At 38.0% G+C, this 18,999-nt stretch overlaps 1 protein-coding gene across 3 annotated transcripts in view; it reads left to right on the top strand.

The window, feature by feature from the left end:
* Positions 1 to 18,999, top strand: part of TJP1 (tight junction protein 1) — a 163,282-nt gene that overhangs the window by 140,608 nt on the left and 3,675 nt on the right. For all 3 annotated transcript variants that reach the window (XM_039383774.1, XM_039383775.1, XM_039383776.1), the window contains 14 exons: positions 57 to 152; positions 583 to 665; positions 1,679 to 1,889; positions 2,429 to 2,529; positions 3,703 to 4,056; positions 4,452 to 4,703; positions 5,468 to 6,367; positions 6,669 to 6,763; positions 7,274 to 7,498; positions 12,696 to 12,746; positions 13,509 to 13,684; positions 14,382 to 14,823; positions 16,236 to 16,453; positions 17,677 to 17,820. In XM_039383774.1, the coding sequence (XP_039239708.1) occupies positions 57 to 152; positions 583 to 665; positions 1,679 to 1,889; positions 2,429 to 2,529; positions 3,703 to 4,056; positions 4,452 to 4,703; positions 5,468 to 6,367; positions 6,669 to 6,763; positions 7,274 to 7,498; positions 12,696 to 12,746; positions 13,509 to 13,684; positions 14,382 to 14,823; positions 16,236 to 16,453; positions 17,677 to 17,820 (3,348 nt within the window). The remainder of the gene's footprint in view (positions 1 to 56; positions 153 to 582; positions 666 to 1,678; positions 1,890 to 2,428; positions 2,530 to 3,702; positions 4,057 to 4,451; positions 4,704 to 5,467; positions 6,368 to 6,668; positions 6,764 to 7,273; positions 7,499 to 12,695; positions 12,747 to 13,508; positions 13,685 to 14,381; positions 14,824 to 16,235; positions 16,454 to 17,676; positions 17,821 to 18,999) is intronic.

Genomic DNA, 18,999 nt, shown 5'->3' on the forward strand with positions numbered 1-18,999 from the left:
GGCATTTGTTTTAAGCAACCAATATATCTTGACTTTTCTATTGCCTTCAATTCTAGCTGGGTTTCTCAGACCTGTAACCATTTTTGGTCCAATTGCTGATGTTGCACGGGAGAAACTTGCTAGAGAAGAACCAGATATCTTTCAAATTGCAAGTAAGTGTGAGATCAAGTTTTTCTGCAGTTAGGAAACAGTCAGCTTTCTTTGGCTAAGTTGTTTCTACGTTATTACTTTAGTTAACATGTTTAACAAGATATTGACAATATAAAGCAACAGACTAAATGTAATCCACTGTATGGTTGCTGATAATGGTCTGAAGATAAAAGTAGTATTAGTTCTATTTAGAACCTTCTCAAATTTCATTTTATTTCTGTACCTTATCGTATTTCTAAGTGCTTTTGTAAAGATGTGATTGTTTGTTTGATTTTTTTTAAATGGCCAAGATGTGATTTTTTTTTATGGGTAGATTTTCATGTATTACTTGGAATCAGATTTGAGCTCTGAAATGGTTTGTTTTATCTTAATAAGGGAATGTAGAATATGTTGTAAGCCTACAATAGATTTTAACTGTGTCCTCTTTACCAGAAAGTGAACCAAGAGATGCTGGTACTGATCAACGTAGTTCTGGCATTATCCGTCTTCACACTATAAAACAGATAATCGATAGAGTAAGTCTTTTATTGTCACTCCACCTTTAACACCAGAAGAGTAAAACCAGTATAATGAAGTAAAGTGTTAGCTATTTTAAATGTAGAATAATAACTGAGTGTGTTTGCTTTAACATTAACTTTCTCATCTTTCTATTGGCTAATTAAAAAACCCCATCACCTTCTCCGTATTAATAACTGCAGCCTAGATATACTTCTAGGCTTTGTTCCAGAGAGTGTTCTTAAGGCTGTTTCAAGCTGTCTCCTATTTCACTTAAAGCCATGGTGCGACATAACAGCTAGAAATTGTTACTTTATTTATGGAGTTGTTAGTCTTCCCCCACCCCAATGTACAGATTGATTACTTGACATCGTTTTTTTTGTGCAAGGACTAAGGGAAAGGGTTCTTTTATTTCCCTTCCTTAAGATGCTTAAAACCTTTAAGATTAGTTTATGATAAAGAGGCTCACCTTTTAATTTCCTTACTTAAAAACAAGCTGGAAGCCTTTCAGGTACTTCAGTAGGAGGGGAGAAAAAGGCTATTGTAGCAGCAAAGTGGGTATACTTCATACTGTGTGCTTGATTGCATTGAATGAAAGCTGGCCAAGTTTTGCATTCAGAATGAATTTTTATTTTTTTTAAAAGGAAGATGGAGGTGTGTGATGAGACTAGGTCTTATGTTTCAATCTTTGCTTTTTTTTTATTCAAAGAATACTAATAGGGCACTACTTACTTTTAGTTCAGTGCCCGGTTGCTTTGAGGAGATGTTTTAAAATGGGGAATTAAATATTAAATTGTTAGTTATGCAGTCAGTCCTAGAGTTCAAAAAGTATATGCTGATGTAGGCTGGTGTTGGAATTGGTTTGGCTTCTTTTATTCTGATATTCAAATAGGAGAAGGATTTAAATCAATACTTTGAACCAATGAATTCTGTAAAGGTAATAAAAAGTAAATTTGTGGAGTATGTTTTAAAAAAATTGCCTGTAGTATATAAATGATTCACTTCCTTGCCTCTGTCCCTTTTATCACAACAGGACAAACACGCTTTATTAGATGTCACTCCTAATGCAGTGGACCGGCTGAATTATGCCCAGTGGTATCCCATTGTAGTGTTCCTAAATCCTGACTCTAAGCAGGGAGTAAAGACTATGAGAATGAGGTTGTGCCCAGAATCACGAAAAAGTGCCCGAAAGCTGTATGAGAGAGCTCACAAACTCCGCAAAAATAATCACCATCTCTTCACAAGTAAGTAATTAGACATACTGGATTAGCATTTCTGAAAGGGAAAAGGAGGCAAGATGAGAGAGGCTTCTTCCTCCAGAATTTTCTGCAAATGGACTAATTCAAGCAGTGATTGACTTGTTCAGACTTCCCCATTCAATAACCGGTAGTTAATTGGTGTGTGCATCATTTGCACGTGACTGCATGAATGTAAAGCAATCTGAAAACTGAAAATAATACTTGTAACAGATCTGGTGGCTTTGCAGGATGATCAACCAAAATCAAAATTTGAATGAAAAGGAAAACGATGGAACTTTCTTTTTAACTTGGCTAAACTGAAGCCTCTTTTTATTCTGAGCTACTGTTAACTCAGTATTTCCTGTGGGATAAAACACCCCAAACCACATCAGGCCTTAAGGTTGCTTTGGATAGTAATATTTACATTACTCTTTAAATCTCGTAGTTTTAACCTACCAGTTTATGTTGCTTTTATTATTCATGGTGCAGATCCTTCTCATAATTCTGCAGAAATCATAAGTCAAACTAATCTACTGTACTTCTAGCTACCATTAACTTGAATTCAATGAATGAAGGATGGTATGGAGCTCTCAAGGAAGCAATTCAGCAGCAACAGAACCAACTGGTGTGGGTTTCAGAAGGAAAGGTAAGAAATTATGTGTTTAGAGAGAAATGGCAAAACTTTATTTATGAGAGGTTTTTTGCTTTTTTCATTGTAACTGATATTACACATAGGGGCTGATGGTTGTGGAATGCAGCGTATTTTTCTTCTTTCCTCCTCATTTTAACTATCATTTGAAAATCTGAAGCAGTAATGCCTCATGGCTGTGCGAGCTGCTCAAAGCTGATTTGTCACTACATTAGTGCAGTTATTCTATTAAGGAGAGCTGTGCAGTTGTCCTTATGCATGTAGCAGCGTAGGAAGGGAGCATTTGCTCATTGCTGCTGTTAACTGGAGGATATATAATGCTTTGAACGCTTTGTGGGGATTGGGTGTTTTTTTTATCAAAGAACTTCTGGGTATTTTGCTGCCTGTGTGCATGGGGTTAGGATTGCCTGATGATGAATGATTTTTTTCACTAACAGAAAAGCAAATGGCATATTCATGTTCTTTGACCTTTCTGAGAACTGTGTTCTCTCAGTTGTGAGAACACATGCAAAATCATAAGTTGGTATTCTTTGTTTCCCACTAAAACTTCACTTACCTTCTCAAGCTGCATGTTAACCTACGCACATTAGATCCATTCCTCTTGAACTGTTATCGAGTGAAATGCCAACTGTTTGCTTACTTGTAGCAAATGATGAATTGGCTATTGCTATGTGTTTCTTAATTAGATGTTAGCTCCTTTTACCTCCTTATATCTACCTTCAAAGTAACGATTCTGATATCATAATATCCCTCTAAAGTGCAGCTCTGTATCTTTCCAAACACTTTGATATTTATAGACAGCATGCACTGTCCCCTCTCTTACACTCACAGTCATCTGGCCCCTTAGTAAAATGATTGTAAGAGCTAGGCTGCAGTAAAGGCTTTTAGGTCTAAGTTTGACATCATCGGTGATTGAAACCTCCCCTGATTTCTCCTCCCCTGTGATATTCAGAACTGCTGAATCTTCATACTTTTGCTGTGCTGCTGGATTTGGAATATAACTTAACTTTTTCACTACCAGACTTTGTCTTGTTCTGAACTACAGTGTAGATGCATTCCATTTGTCCAGTTTTTAATTATTCGCAAAAAAAATTCCAATATTTACATTGGAAGAAAAAGGGGATTCTTTAAGAGGTATTTCAATAAATGTGTACTCTAATTTTGACACAGGCAGATGGTGCTACAAGTGATGACCTTGATTTACACGATGACCGCCTTTCCTACCTCTCCGCTCCTGGCAGTGAGTATTCCATGTACAGCACAGACAGCAGACACACGTCTGATTATGAAGACACAGACACAGAAGGGGGTGCTTATACTGATCAAGAACTGGATGAAACTCTGAATGATGAGGTTGGGACTCCTCCTGAATCTGCTATTACACGCTCTTCTGAACCGGTCAGAGAAGATTCTTCTGGAATGCATCATGAAACTCAGACTTACCCTACTTACACATCTCAAGCTCAGCCACAGCCAAATCTCAGAATAGATTCTTCAGGGTTTAAAACCACTACTTCTCAGCCGGTAAGAAAGCATTTTATATACTGACCATTTTATGCTTACTTCAGGTTGCAAGTTCTCTTGATCAAGAAATCTCCATTTATATTCTGCTTATCAGTGTCATGAGTGCATACAAGCATCTGCCAACAGCAACAGTAATATGTTACAATGAATTGGAGAATAAGCTTGCCCTTCCTGTTTTAGCGACTTATTTTGACAGGAGGGGGATTGAATGTTTTGCTTTTTTAATCCTCAACCTAATGAATTGCTGGAAGTGCTTGTGCATGATACTTTCAGTACATTTCATTCTACATTTAGCTGCATCAGTCAAAGCATCACTTAGATTATTTTAATATAAATCAAAAAGTCATGCATTGATTCAATAGCAGTATATTTAAAATATTTTAAACACTTCACAGAAAGCAGAAGCCTCACCTGCAGTCCCTTACCTTTCCCCGTCGCCTGAATCAAACCCTGCAACCTCATCAACCTCTGCAGTAAATGCTAATGTAAACCTAACTAATGTCAGACTGGAGGAGCCTACTGCTGCTCCTTACAACTCTTACCAACCACAAGCGGGCCCCTTAAGAACACCGAGTACTGAGGGAGCTCATATAGTGCTAAGAGATCAAGAGCCATCATCCTTATCGCCGCACATAGACCCAGCAAAGGTACCTGTGCCACATTGTTGCGCTGATTTCCTGCTGTACATCAAGCTCGCACTTGATCTTTGTTTTGACCTTATTTGAAGAATCCCTTCTAATTTTTTTTCCTGTGAGAGATCATGCAGGTTACCAAAAACAGTGCATCTAAATTGCTAAGCATCATCTGATGTTCTGTGTGCATGGCTTCAAACTATCCTTTTCACTTCTCAAAAAGATGACTTCTTAAAAAAAGGCTGCATTCTGTATTTTGATTTTACTTGACCTGTGACTTTCTTAGCTTGACAATGTTCTGCTTTCAATGAGGCCTTGAGAAAAATCTTATTTCCTTAAAATTACACTAGTTTTTTGTATACTTTAAATTGAGCCAAATCATTGATCATGCAGTTGAGTCGAGTTTGTTGGGCGACTTCTGTGTACTTCCTCAGCAATGCTAGAACTATTAATCTATTTGCAGATTTGACTTCCACTTTTTCCACATCCTGCAAAAAATTGTGTGCCCCCCCCAAACATAAAACCCCAAAGATATGGCTATTACCTTTGTCTTTCTCTTTTAATCTACTGTTTTTGCTTAAAAATAGGACTGAAAGGGATCCCTTGAATCACCAAGTTCAACTTCCTGTGGTTGCAAAGAACTGCATCAAATTATTCTGCTTTTAAACTAAATGAAAGCCAATATTTAAAACTTAGATTTGTTTAAAATACTACATTTCAGATGCAGCTGCAGTTAGTTACTCTTCATTTTAATTGAGAAGTATGTCTCTCTCTAACAGGTGTACCGAAAGGATCCATATGTTAATGAAGAAGCATCCAGACAAAGCTATGTCTTAAAACAGCCAACAATTAATCACCCAGTACAGAGACAGGAAAGAGACCCAAATCTGATCTATGAATCCCAGGCTCAGTATGCAGAAAAACAACCGAGTAGGGACTATGAACAGTCAACATACAGGTATGATTCTGCAAACTATGTTGATCAGTTTTCCCGTGGTTATGACCCTCGCCTACATTATGATGACCGTGTGCCTCCCTATGAGGAGCACTGGGCATATTATGAGGAAAAACAGCCCTATAACCAAACAAGAACAGCTTATGAAAACCAGCCTCCTCGGGATCTTGATTCCAGACAAAATATAGAAGACAGCACAGACCGCAGCTATTACCCAGCACAACCTCGTTTTGAGGAACCCCCTGCGATGAGCTATGATGGCAGACCTCGCTATGAGCATGCACCCAAAAACTTCAGCTTACCACAGGTGCGATACGAAGATCAGCACACTGTGGGATATGACACGCACGGGAGATACAAACCAGAAGCTCAGCCATACCAGTCAGCCATATCTCGATCTCCAGAACCGAAGCAGTACTTTGAGCCACATATAAGGGGCTATGAACAAGGTCCTTCTCAAGCTTACAATGCTAAAGCTGGACAATATGAGCCTTCTCATAGCACTTCAGGTGTTTCTCTTCCTCCTCCCCCTTCATCACAAACCAAACCAGAAGTTTTGCCTTCTAACAGTAAACCACTGCCTACACCACCATCTCTAGCAGAGGAAGAAGAAGATCCAGCCATGAAACCGCAGTCTGTGCGAAGTAGGGTTAAGATATTTGAGAGGAGAAGATCCCCGTCTTTGGAAAAAATGAAGGACCCAAGTGATACAGCAACTGTCAAGGTAAGTAATTTAAAGTTTTTAATTTGTTCTTTTTTGCTAATGAGACTCCATTGCAAGAAGTAAGATACCGTCTTGGAAACAAAGCTTTACTGCTTATGAAATAGCCTCTTAGCAACCTGACTGGCATGTTTTAAAAGCAGAAACTGAGCACTTTTGTGAAAACACTGATGGGGACCTTACCAATTCATCTTTTGCTAATATTTAGGGGGAAAGGAAGGCAATCTTAGTTTTCTTGATCATGAAGAGCTTTATCTTTCAAAGTATTTGAATCTAAGAGAATATGCTGTGCTTCTCTTTACAGCCTCCGGAACTAGCACCTAAGCCTGCACTCACAAGTGTGAGTGGTCCAAAACCAACTTCTCAAAGCCAGTATGAGCACGAGAAAACAACTTACAGGTAGGTACACGACTGATTAAACTTAGTTTTCATTTTGGGATTAGAATATTCAGAAGCACATCTTAGGGGTTCAATTTGGAAACTGCAGAGAGGAGTCAGAGTGTGTCAGTACAATTTCTGTGTCAACAGTAAAGCAAGGCACTGAGTCAGTTCTCATGGGTGTAATTACTGGGAAATGGGGGAAGGACATAATGTTTTTTCAGCATTTTTGGGGAAGAAGCATGTTAAGTATCTCCATGTTACTTTTTTCTATATTTATTTGTGATAATTAGAAAGTAAAACAAAAGGGAAAAGGTAAGGTCAAAGGGAAATAAGGATTTTCTTTCTTTATGGTGTGCCACAGCTGTCTAATTTTCATGCAATATAGGTAAAAAAGGCAAGGTGTACAATTATAAGAATGGCATGCTCATTGTTTTATTACTAACTAGATTATAAAATAGAATTGTAATTCAGGTGTAATTATGCTTGTTCAACTGGGCAAGGCAACTGTATATTATTATTCTTGGTTAGGGCCCCAGAACCACAGAGACCTCAAGTGAAGCCGCCTGAAGATATTGTACGTTCCAATCATTATGATCCTGAGGAAGATGAGGAGTATTATCGAAAGCAGCTCTCATACTTCGATCGCAGGAGTTTTGAAAATAAGCCATCTGCACAGGTCCCTGCCAGCCATCATCCTGAGCCCACGAAACCCATACACTCACAGAATCAGCTGAATTTCAGTAATTACTCAAAGTAAGTTTGGGTTGGTTTTTTTGTGTGTTGTTTTTTTTTTTTTTTTTTTTTTTTTTTTTTTTTTTTTTTTTTGGTGGTTTTTTTTTTTTTTTTTTTTTTTGTTTGTTTTTTTTTTTAATTTGAAAAAGTAGGGAGGCATATAGGACTATAACAGAAATCCTGCCCATGTCAATGGAATTCCAAGGATTTGTGGTACTGAATTGAAATTTTGTGTTCATGAAGTCAGTTTCTCTGTTTAAGATGTAGCTTTAGTTTGAAAACACATAACTGCATAATTTTGTTTTGGTAAATGAATAATTTTTGTAGGTTTCAGGACCTTCAAGGTGTTGTTTTTGCTTGCTACTTACTACCATGCAATCATAGAATTGTTTAGGTTGGAAAAGATCACTAAGTCCAACCACTAATCCAGCACTGCCAGGTTCACCACTTAAACCATGGCCCCAAGAACCACACCTACATGTCTTTTCATCTCCAGGAGTGATGATTTCACCACTTCCCTGGGCAACCTGTTCCCATGTCTGATAACCCTTTCAGTGAAGACATATTTCCAAATATCCAACCTAAATCTCCTCTGGCACAACTTGAGGCTACTTCCTCTTGTCCTATGGCTTGTTGCCTCTGTGAAGAGACCTGACTACAACTTCCTTTCAGGTGGTTGTAGAGAGTGACAAGGTCTCCCCTGACCCCCCTCTTCTCCAGGCTAAACATCCCCAGCTCCTTCAGCCACTCCTGATCAGACTTGTGCTCCAGACCTTTCCCCAGCTCCATTGCCCTTCTTTGGACATGCTCCAGGACCTCAATGTCTTTCTTGTAGCGAGGGCCCCAGAACAGAGCACAAGTTTTGAGATTCCTCACCAGTGCCCAGTGCAGAGGGGATGCAGTGGTCACTGCCCCGGTCCTGCTGGCCACACTATTGCTGACACAAGCCAGGTGCCTTTGGCCTTCTTGCCCACCTGGGGTTATGTTCAGCTGTGTTTGGCCAGCACCCCTGGGGCCTTTTCCAACCCCTCTGCCCCCAGCCTGCAGCTGCAGGGGGTTGTTGCTACCCAAGGGCAGGATCTGGCATTTGGCCTTGTTGAACCTCACACAATTGGCCCCAGCCCATGGATCCAACCTGTCCAGATCCCTCTCAGAGCCTTCCTGCCCTCCAGCAGATCAACACTCACACTTAATTCGGAGTCGTCTGTGAATTTACTGTGGGGGTGCAGTCAATGCCTTCATCCAGATCATTGATTGTGTTCTGTTAATGATCATAAACAGAATGTAACAAAATATTTCCTTAGTCTAATATGTAGTGCTTCAACATCTTTCAAAGCAAAGGTTTTGATTTATTGAAGTTCTATGTATGCATTTTTTTCTGCAGACAGGATCGTAGAGGTTAGCCACATTTGACATTAGGAAAATGAGCCTTTAGGGATATTGCTGAGGCCAGAATTTAATCTGTTAATGGAAACATCTGTTTCCTGTATTGTTTTGCTTCCTTTATTTGGAACATTTTGATACAGAAATTGTGTGAAAGCTCATGAAAAGATTTAGCTCAGGTAAAGAGCTGGATATTTTGGAGGATACTTACACAAACTTTGTGAATACTCTCCACAGTTACCTAAATTTGTCTTGATTCAAACTGTAACAAGGTGTTTTAGCTGTTACTGTGAAAAGCTAGCTTGGCTTGCTGTGTGCAGCCTGAAAATTGGGCATTTTTGAAGGCTTTTGTTGTATTACTGCTTGAAACATGGACCGTTCAGGTGAAGCTGAATCTGACAGCCTTAATGTAAATGAGATCTTTAGAGTGAAATAATAAATTAACTGGCCAAAGTTTTATAATATCTAGTGTACGTGCAAGGTGTCTTTCATGTACTTGATACACTGTATTCCAGTGCTTGAAGGATTTGATCTAGAACTAGGGAATCCTGTTCTTATTCGTTTGAACATTGTCTGTGGTCATCCAGTGTCTGTCTTTGTGAACTGAGAATATTGGAATATTTCGAAAAGCTTGATAGGTTTTAAAGGTTTTTTTGTTTCTAATTAAGTCTACATTGGGTAACTGTTTCTTATTCTGCTCTTTTATATGCTAAGAAAGGAATGCACATAGTAATCTGTAACCAGTTCTGATTCCTAGACAAGGATGTTCCTTATCCTTCCTTTTCACATGCCCAGTGTCTTTTGATGGAAAGATGAGGGTATAGCTGTCCTGCTTTCTGGGCATCATAGTCACAGACCTAAGAAAGCTGTCTTGACTGGCCTCATTGCAGTAATTTGGAACGTTCTGCTTTCACATACAAACCTCAGTGTTACCCAGAGATGTTCCATTTTGATCTGTAGGCCTTGACTGTGTTGCCACTGTGAATGCAAGTCGTGCTTTGGTAGAAGTGTTGTGAGCTTTCATCAGGTAATTGTGAGGACTGAAATTCTTCAGATGGAAAGTGTTGTAAGCTTTCGTTGTACATTTGTTATTCTGCAGTGTTGTCACACATGCTGAAAAGCATGAGAGAGGTACACAACTATTGAATTTTTGCTGCAGAACAGCTAATGGTTGAGATCGTTCCATACTTCTACCCTCCACTTCTGTCTGCTGTGACACGTCTGTTCTTTGGCTGCTCAGTTCTGATTTTCTTTTGATTGTGAGTTTGGGTATAACTTCAGGGCTTGTACGAATGGAAGGTGACATCTTAGTGTCACAAAGGAGTAAGATAATACTGTTTTTAAGCCTGACAATTTCATATATCTGGGGGACAAACATGTTGTGTTTTTGCTTTTTGAAAGAAAGTAACCCTTAATGGGAAGGGACAGACATGGGAAAGAAAATTTTAGCCAGGGCAGTCCTGTTCAAGAAGACAAATACTAAAATATTAATGTAAGTGGAAAAAGATAAACAAGAACACTGCTCAGTTGGACAGTACTGCCTCTAGTATACCGCATTGTCCTTGTGTGGAAACACAAACCAACTGCTGTCTTGAGAAAGTATTGATATTTAGGACTCTTCTCTCACCAGCTTCCACACTGTACCCTGTTACTTGCTCATTAATCATCTTTTTTTTTCCCCAGTGAATTTCTATGGTAATTGCTATTCTGTGAATAAACTTGTCTAAAAATAAACAGGACTAAATTTGGATTATACAGGAACTGTTGATTATGCAATCTCTTGCTCCTGAATAATCTGTATAATGTATTCTGGGTACAGAGGACAAATTTTATTTATTCATGAGCAATAACTACAACTTTTTTAGCATTTAAATATTAATGTGAAAAGTTAAATTATGTAAAGTTTTTTTTTACTCTTTTAATTTGTGGTGGGTTATTTGCATAATTTAGGAAACTTCTGCTGGTGCTAAAGCTGCTTTGTAGGAGTAATGCCATATCTGCATGTTACAATGGTCAGGAACTGTAGAATAAGGGATAGTTTTTCTTTTGATATGAGAAAATAGTAGAACTTGTGAATGGGCATGTTTCAGTGGATCTAGTTGAAGCACTTTGAGGGAAATATCCCTGTGGCTAAGAGTAGTGGGTTTCTTCCTGCTTGGTTCACTGTAGTTCCTGCTTTGGCTTGACATGCTGCAGAATGAGGTAATTTGCCCAACAGCACCTCCCAGACTCTTGAGTGTCTGTTAGAGTTGGAGCTTATTGAAGATCAGCAATGCAGTTGCTGTTGTACTCACAGGCAGCATACAGTGTACTCAGAGCCTGTTGCCCACTGGTTCGTTCTAGTGGTTAATGTTCTTTTCAAATTAAAGTAGTAGTTTCGTAACGAAGGTGAAGTGGGAAACAGCTTAGAAAACAGCCTATCAATAATTAGGGACCTTCATTTATACACTCACAAGTGGTAAGCGAGCACTGGGTTGTGGATCACTTTGGCTGTGTCCGGGTTCTAAGCATTGGGGATGAGACCGTCTCTGCCCTTGGTAAGGAACCTGTGACAGAAGAATGTGCTTCATATTGAACACAACTTTGGACTTGTCATGTTTGTGGTGTCACAGCTTTCTCCTCTTCCGCCTTCATCTTCCCTTCCACACTTTTTTATTCCCCAGAAAGCTGGCAAGCAGTTCTGCTGAGATGAGGGGTGTGTTGGGGTTTTTCCCATGCGCTTTAGCATGGCTGCCCTCCCCTGGTTCCTATCTCTCCCTGGAAAGATTTGAGGATGTTTTCAGGTGGGCAGTTTCCTGAGAAAGCAACTACTGCCCACCTGGAATAAAGACAACAGTGAGTGAGCATGCAGTAATAGCTTGTCTTGTTGGATGAATGGCTTGGAATAAAATTAGTGGAAATGCCAGCTTTACAGTAGATCTAAAATGATCTCTTTTTTGCAACACTGATTTTAGAAATATATTCATACAAATGCTGTTTAGCTCACTGATCATCACATTCATGTGGTCATTAAGCAGACCTTCAGAAGTTGATCAGCACTCTTCTTAGTTTTATAATATAGTCCTCTGAAACAGTAGGATGACTGGTGTCTAAAATTATTGCCTGTTACATATTTATGAGCATACAGAAACTGAAGGAATGAGGGGAAAGTTGTCCTCGTACAATGTATTTTCCTGCAATATATAAGCAAGGTAAGTGTTAAAAATCAAGGGAAGTCATCAGTATACTTATGGTATTCTGTCTCCTAGTATTCATAAGCGGTTGTTCAAAGATGTCCTTTAAGGTATTGCTAAACACAATCAGAAGCATTTTGTGATGTTGCCTCTGCTATTGGGAGAGCTGATAGTGCTATAGGAACAGTTGATGTGGATGTACCCTCAGTACATGATCTGCAGGACAAGACAAAACCATCATCGTTCTGTGAATGTTGTGACTGAAGAAGCTGTTGCAAATTGGACTGCGAGAGATTGAAAGAAATGAACAGAATATAAATCCCATATTCTAACAATGTATTGAATAACTTGGTTTATACAGATTGTAACAAATGGCTTTGTGTAATCTCATTCTTACTTTCAATATCTGCCAATGTGAGATCTTGACTACGTCCTGATTCACTGACCAAATCTCACATTAAATACAGTATGTGGTCGTGGTACATGTGCATACGGTAAAGGTCTGATCAGAAGCGTGGCTCTGAATAGCATCTCTTTGTTTCAACAACCTTCTTGTATGACCGCTGCTAGGACTAACATAGAATGTGAAGAAATAATATGCTCAAGATAGAATGACTGTTTTCTTTCATTCTTCTGTTGCTGTTTGCTTTGCCATCACCTAGATTTCTTGGCTCTTACACTAGCTATGACTACTTGAAAAGGAACATCAAGTGGTAAGACTTGTTGATGTGAGGATGTTTTCAGGTGTCCTCTCACTGTTACATTTCATCACAGGCATTATGTGCACTTAAAATTTTAAACAGACAAATTCTGAAAGTAAGTGCAATAAAGATATTGCAGTCCAAATTTACAGGTATTTGTGAAATCAATAATTTCCTGAAATAAATTTGTAGATCAATACTTCTAGCATAAGAAAACTGTTTTGAGAATGAGATTTTAATATTATCTACACTATGCACATAAAGCTAGTGAAGCTTAAGCTGATTACATTTCTAATTAAGATGGCATTGTTCAAATACTAGGTGTATTTAGAAACATTGTACTAGAATTCATTGTCCCGTTGGCTAATTCTACTTTTCCAAAGCTACCTACCCACCCCAGAAAGAAGTGGATTTATATTTTTATTTTGAAGACTCATTAAATTAGAGAAAACTTTTTCATTTAAATTACTCCAAATGAAGTTGAAAAATTTAAATCTTGTAGGCAATTGTGCAAATACACCTGTAATGTCATCTGCCTTTTGTTTGCCTTGGTTTGTGTTACTAATCTTCTAAAGGTCAATGTTGTCTTACTCTCTTGTGCTTATCAATAAATGCTTTTATACTTGAGACAGGATATTCCAGAAAATAATGTTTTAATGTTTATAGGAAGAGATGGAAATCAGATGATTAAAAAAGAAAAAAAATAGCAGTGAATGCAGAAGCCATGAGGAAACCAAACAGTCAAATGTTTGTTTTTTAATTTTATTTCAACAGGGGGAAGCCAACTGATACTGAATCAATGGATAGGCCTGTTGGTGAAAAACGCTATGAACCAATCCCTCAAGTTACAACTCCTCCTCCTGCTCCTTCAGTCCAGTACACACAGCCACAGTCAATTAATAGCCCTGTCCTGTCTCTCCCAGCACATCACAAACCTGCACTTTCGGAAGGTGAGCAGTTGGAAAGCTGACCTGTCTTTGTGGTAACAGCTATTGCTTGTCAGATGCTTGTGGGGTTGCTTCAGCATGTTAGCATGGTAGCTACGTTCTGTAACTGAAACTTGGAATAATTATTATTGAAGATAGTTTTTTCCTGTAGTGATACTGAGTTTTATGAAATTACTTTGTGATTCTGTCTGAAACCGTAGCTTCTGGGTGTTGGTGATACCTGTAACTGTCTCAGCTGACTCAACAAAGATATAGTAAAACTTGCAGTACTTGAAAGATATGCCTTTCTGTTCTTTGGACCAGAATTCTTTAGACGTGAGTAATAGTTGTAGGCTTCTAAAAAGTGAAGAAAAAGTTTTCACTTTCACATTGAGAGGACTGCCCATTTCAATTGAGTTTTCTTGTTTGTGCAAGTGCACAGTGGTCTTTCAGTGCTGGCTTTCTGGATTTTTGATCATGATATAAACTTAGTCTAACCTTTTTATTGAAAGGTCATACCATTGTCTCCAATATATCTGTTTAATGAAGTGTTAGTAACTTGCGTGAGCATACACAGAAGGACAGTGACCTAGTGGAGCTAAGTTGAACCTGTATATATTTTACATAGTAGATTAAGAATTGACTAAAATATGTTCTTATACCAGAGTGTATGTGACTAGAAATTTACTGACAAGTTCTGGCATTTTTATTTGCATTGCAGTTAATTCTGTGTCTGACCCTCCTCCATCTCAGAATAAGTCATCAATTTTCAGATCCTCTAGAGAGGACACTGTGCAGTCCACTTTTTATCCTCAGAAAAGCTTCCCCGACAAAGGCCCCGTTAATGGAACCGAACAGATGCAGAAAACAGTCACTCCTTCTTACAACCGTTTTACAACCAAACCTTACACTAGTGCTGCAAGGCCCTTTGAGCGCAAGTTTGAAAGTCCTAAATTCAACCATAATCTCTTGCCAAATGAAGCTCAGCATAAACCAGAGTTGCCATCAAAATCTTCAAATTCTCCTCAACCAATTTTGAAAGCACACAGCTCTTCGCAGCCTCCGGAGTTTGAGAGTGGAATGGATACCTATGCTGTACAGGTCGACAAGCCTAAATATCAACCAAATAATGTTAATGCTGTGCCTAAAGCCATTCCTGTAAGGTAAGCTGCTGCTCTTTTTCTTTCAGTTAGTACATCAATAGGAGATCAATCATCTGTTACACAGCTTTTTTAATGTGCTTCCAATCTCTGTTGATGTTGAAAGATTGATACTATGATTCTAAAATTCTGCCAAAAGGCATTAAAGAGCATTTGGATAGATCAAGTATGTCCTATGTCCCTGTACCATCTTGCATTCTGTTGTTAGAAAATGGCATGGCTTTGATTTTCCATTTCTCATACTACAATTATGAGTCTTCTGATAGATGGTAGTCATTTGTCCTCTCACTTCTGTTTCTAGAAGGTGGAATTAATTTTTAAGGATAGCTGTTGCACCAAATTGTATTTGTTCTGTGTGCTTAGAGATCTCATGATACACGTGCATAAGGGATACTTCAAAAATACCTGTAAAAGGGGGAAAGTAAATTCAGCAGTTTAATATTGGTTCTCTTTACTATGAGACAAATCAACAGCTGCTTAAAAGCAGATCGTGCTTGCCTAATATGCTTTAACTATAAGAACTGTGTCAAGAACAGAGAGTATTACAATCTTAAGCTATTTGCTGACTTGTTAAATTTGCGGAACAGTTTTATTAATGTTTTATTTCAAAAATAATAATAATTAATGAACCAGACTTGAAATTTTGTTATTTGTTCTTCAGCACCTGAGAAATGTTTTATACTACATATTTCTATAGAGTGCTAAAAATTGCAAATTTACTGGTTCTTTGGGTGAAATTCTTTAGAAATTGTTTTGAAATCTGCTCAGACTAGCCATCAATATCACATATTTCTCTTCAGTTATAGCCTGGGAAAAAAATGTGTAATTTTTTTTTTACAAGCTTTGTTTTCATTGTATAGATGAGTAGAAGGATTTGGTGTGACTTGAATAGGAATTATTACTTCTTCTGGTATTAAAGTCAGAATGGAGTTTTGAGACAAAAAATAAACTTTCAGATGTTAATGCCATTTAGTTACACAAAGCTGAAGTGTGTAGCTGGGGTAAACTCTTTGTGTATAATCCAAGAGCAGGCATTTGAAAACACAAGGTTCAGGTCTGAACTCTTGCTTTAACTACTTCCTGAACATTTTCAGAGTTTGTGGGCTTTGGTGGTGGTTTGTTTTTTTGGGAGGAGGGAGGGTGTTTGTTTATTTTTGGGGTTTTGTTGGGGTGGGGGATTTTTGTTTGTTTGTCTTTTGTTGGTTTTTTTACTGAAAATGTTTTGTCATGGCAGAATTTGATTGTGCAAGACAACTAAGGTGAAAGTAGTTCAAGTGTGGGACATATTAAAGTTTTCCTAAAAATTGGTGCTGGCCTACCCTGGACTGTGCTCTGCTAAAATGTTAGAGGGAAGTATGTCCCTGACTTTCAGGAAGGAAATATTGATAAAACTGCCAGGTTTTCTGTCTCTTCAGCCCTTCAGCACTTGAGGATGATGAGGAGGAAGATGGACACACTGTTGTAGCCACAGCAAGAGGTGTATTTAACAGCAATGGTGGTGTATTGAGCTCCATAGAGACTGGAGTTAGTATTATTATACCACAAGGAGCCATTCCGGAGGGAATAGAGCAAGAAATATATTTTAAAGTCTGCAGAGACAACAGTATACTTCCACCTTTGGATAAAGAGAAAGGTAAGAGCTAGCACAGTACACTGTTCTATTGTTTAATACAATTTTTTTCTAGCAACAACAAAATAGAATATGACAATAACTGTAATGTCCTTCAATATATAATATAGATTTTTGCATGAAGATACAGAGTACACATCTCACAGGGCGTGTAAGGGAAGCAATATTCTACTTAATACTGAAAGTGACAAGCAAGGTGGAGGCCCTGAATTATAACATGAGAATATTTAATTTGTAGACTTAAGTACTAATTTAAAACTTGCCTAGTGCACTAAGAGTCTTTGAAATTGTCGATGTCTAGGTATTTATTCTAGACATTCTGAATAGAAACATTTCTTCATCTCACAGTTAAGACCAAAAGAATTGCAAAGCACATGATTTAAACTGCTTTGACTTGAGTTAAATATTTGGACTTTACTTCAACACTTTTAAATACTCAGTATTTTTTTTTTTTGGTTTCTCTAAAGAAACAGCTTAACTGTTAAAAAAATTCTTTTATATAAATACAAGTATATTCCTGACTCTTATTAATAAGGGTTGAGTAGTGTATCAGTTGAGCAATTTTTTCGTAGTCTTTTTATACCACTAGTCCAGTGTATGTGCATTTTCTAATATGTCAGATTCCTAATTTCATCAAATTGGTAAACTCAAGGTGTTGCTCTAACTGCAAATTTATAAAATTATTGCTTGCAATCGGCAGTTACTTTATATAAACGTAGCATATTCCTCACCTGAATAATGTTACATTAACATTTGGAGTTTTAGCTGAAAGTAGACCTGTATGTTTGTATACTTTCTTTTGATTGTTGGGATGATGGTCATAGTCTCTGGAGCTGCTGAAGGCTTCATTCAGCCCAGTGTGCCATAAATCAGAGAAGTAGAACGTGGCTGCTGGAGTACAAAGAAAACCGTGAACAAGACTGGTTACTGATTTGGGGATTTGTTCCTTTTGATGCACGTGCTTAGAAATTTCTGGAAAAAAATTCCCAACATGATTTAATCATCGCAGTTTGTCCTTTTGCATTCTGAGATTGTAGCATGTTCTACTGAAAAGTCACTCGAGTGTGAGAAACAATATTGCAAAGTGCTTTTCTTTACTGACAGGTCAGAATGTTGATATTTTTCTCCCAACCTGATTGCTGAGTAGCTCTGCATTGTAATTATGTAATACTTTGAACCTATTTCAAGAGAAATCAGTAACAGATATTTCTTTCTCTTACCTATAGGCGAAACACTTCTTAGCCCCTTGGTAATGTGTGGGCCTCATGGACTGAAATTCCTGAAGCCAGTGGAGCTCCGCCTGCCACACTGTGCGTCTATGACCCCTGATGGTTGGTCTTTTGCTCTAAAATCCTCCGACTCCTCGTCGGGTATGCTGTCCTCCCTCTGTCCTTTTGGGGCTTTTGGGTGCTATCGTATAATTTAAGTTATTTTGGCTAAAGGTGATGCTGTGTAATATAAAAACTCAATCATTGTATTTGTGTCAAACTCTCCCATTTCACTTTCATTACAAATGTCTTTCTTACATTTACTCATGGTGCAAATTCATAGCTAAAACCATGATAGCAGAAAAAGAGTAATATCTCTAGTCTGTTAAATATTATCGTATTTTTCTATTCTGTCTTCTTTCTTGAGGACTGCTACAGCTGAATACACTTGAAATGATAGTCGCACTAAAATTGAGAGGAAATGAATATGTACCTCTGATTGGCCTTTGTAACATAACTGGTGTTTGTTGCTTAATTAACCATATAGGACTCTGACAAATCTTAACAATCTGCATGCTCATAAATCATGATTTAATGCGTGTTAACTGTTTCCATGTGTGCAAGTTGATGCTAACAGTTGGGTCATTTAAGAAAACTATAGTGTTCAGTAAAAGCATTTACAATTATTCTAATGTAGCTGTTTTTTCCACAAGACTCTTCTTGCTTGCTCCTGCCTATTTCTCCTCTACTGCCTTTTATCCGAAAGTCTCTGGTTGATAGTAAAAGTTGCAACTAGGTTGCAGTTTTATTTACCTATTCATTTTTACCTCACTGTGGCTTTCTGGGATGAGAGAGAGAATGTATTGGCTGAAATTCTCAGTGAGGAGCCTAATTGAGAATTCTGGGCAAGTTTCAAGCAATTTCATGAAACGGCTGTGAGGTTACAGAGATTTAAAAAGGAATGTTTGCACATCTGGGGAAAAAGTCTTAAGGTTTTATTCAGCTACTTTAAAAATTTCTGTGGAAGGTTCAAGCCATTAATGTGCGCATTTGTGATGTAAGTACTGAGTGAACGATGTGCTTCTGTATGCAGCATTTAAGCCACCATGTATGCATATCTTCTGTCACTAATGTATCTATCACTGTCAACACCAAAGCACTGATGCTTTGAAAGATTAAAGCATCGATCCCCTTCATGGGGATTCAATAATCTAAAGGTATTAATGGCAATAATTTTTAGTTATTTTTTTATAAGCTATTATATGCATGTGTTGCATGCATCTATTTAACAATGTGTGTATACGTGGCAGTGTTAAAGCACGGGCTCACAGTGATAGGGTC

This window comes from Pipra filicauda, unplaced genomic scaffold (genome assembly GCF_003945595.2).
Source record: "Pipra filicauda isolate LSUMZ 115617 unplaced genomic scaffold, ASM394559v2 scaffold324_size1259732_pilon, whole genome shotgun sequence".
NCBI lineage: Eukaryota > Metazoa > Chordata > Aves > Passeriformes > Pipridae > Pipra > Pipra filicauda.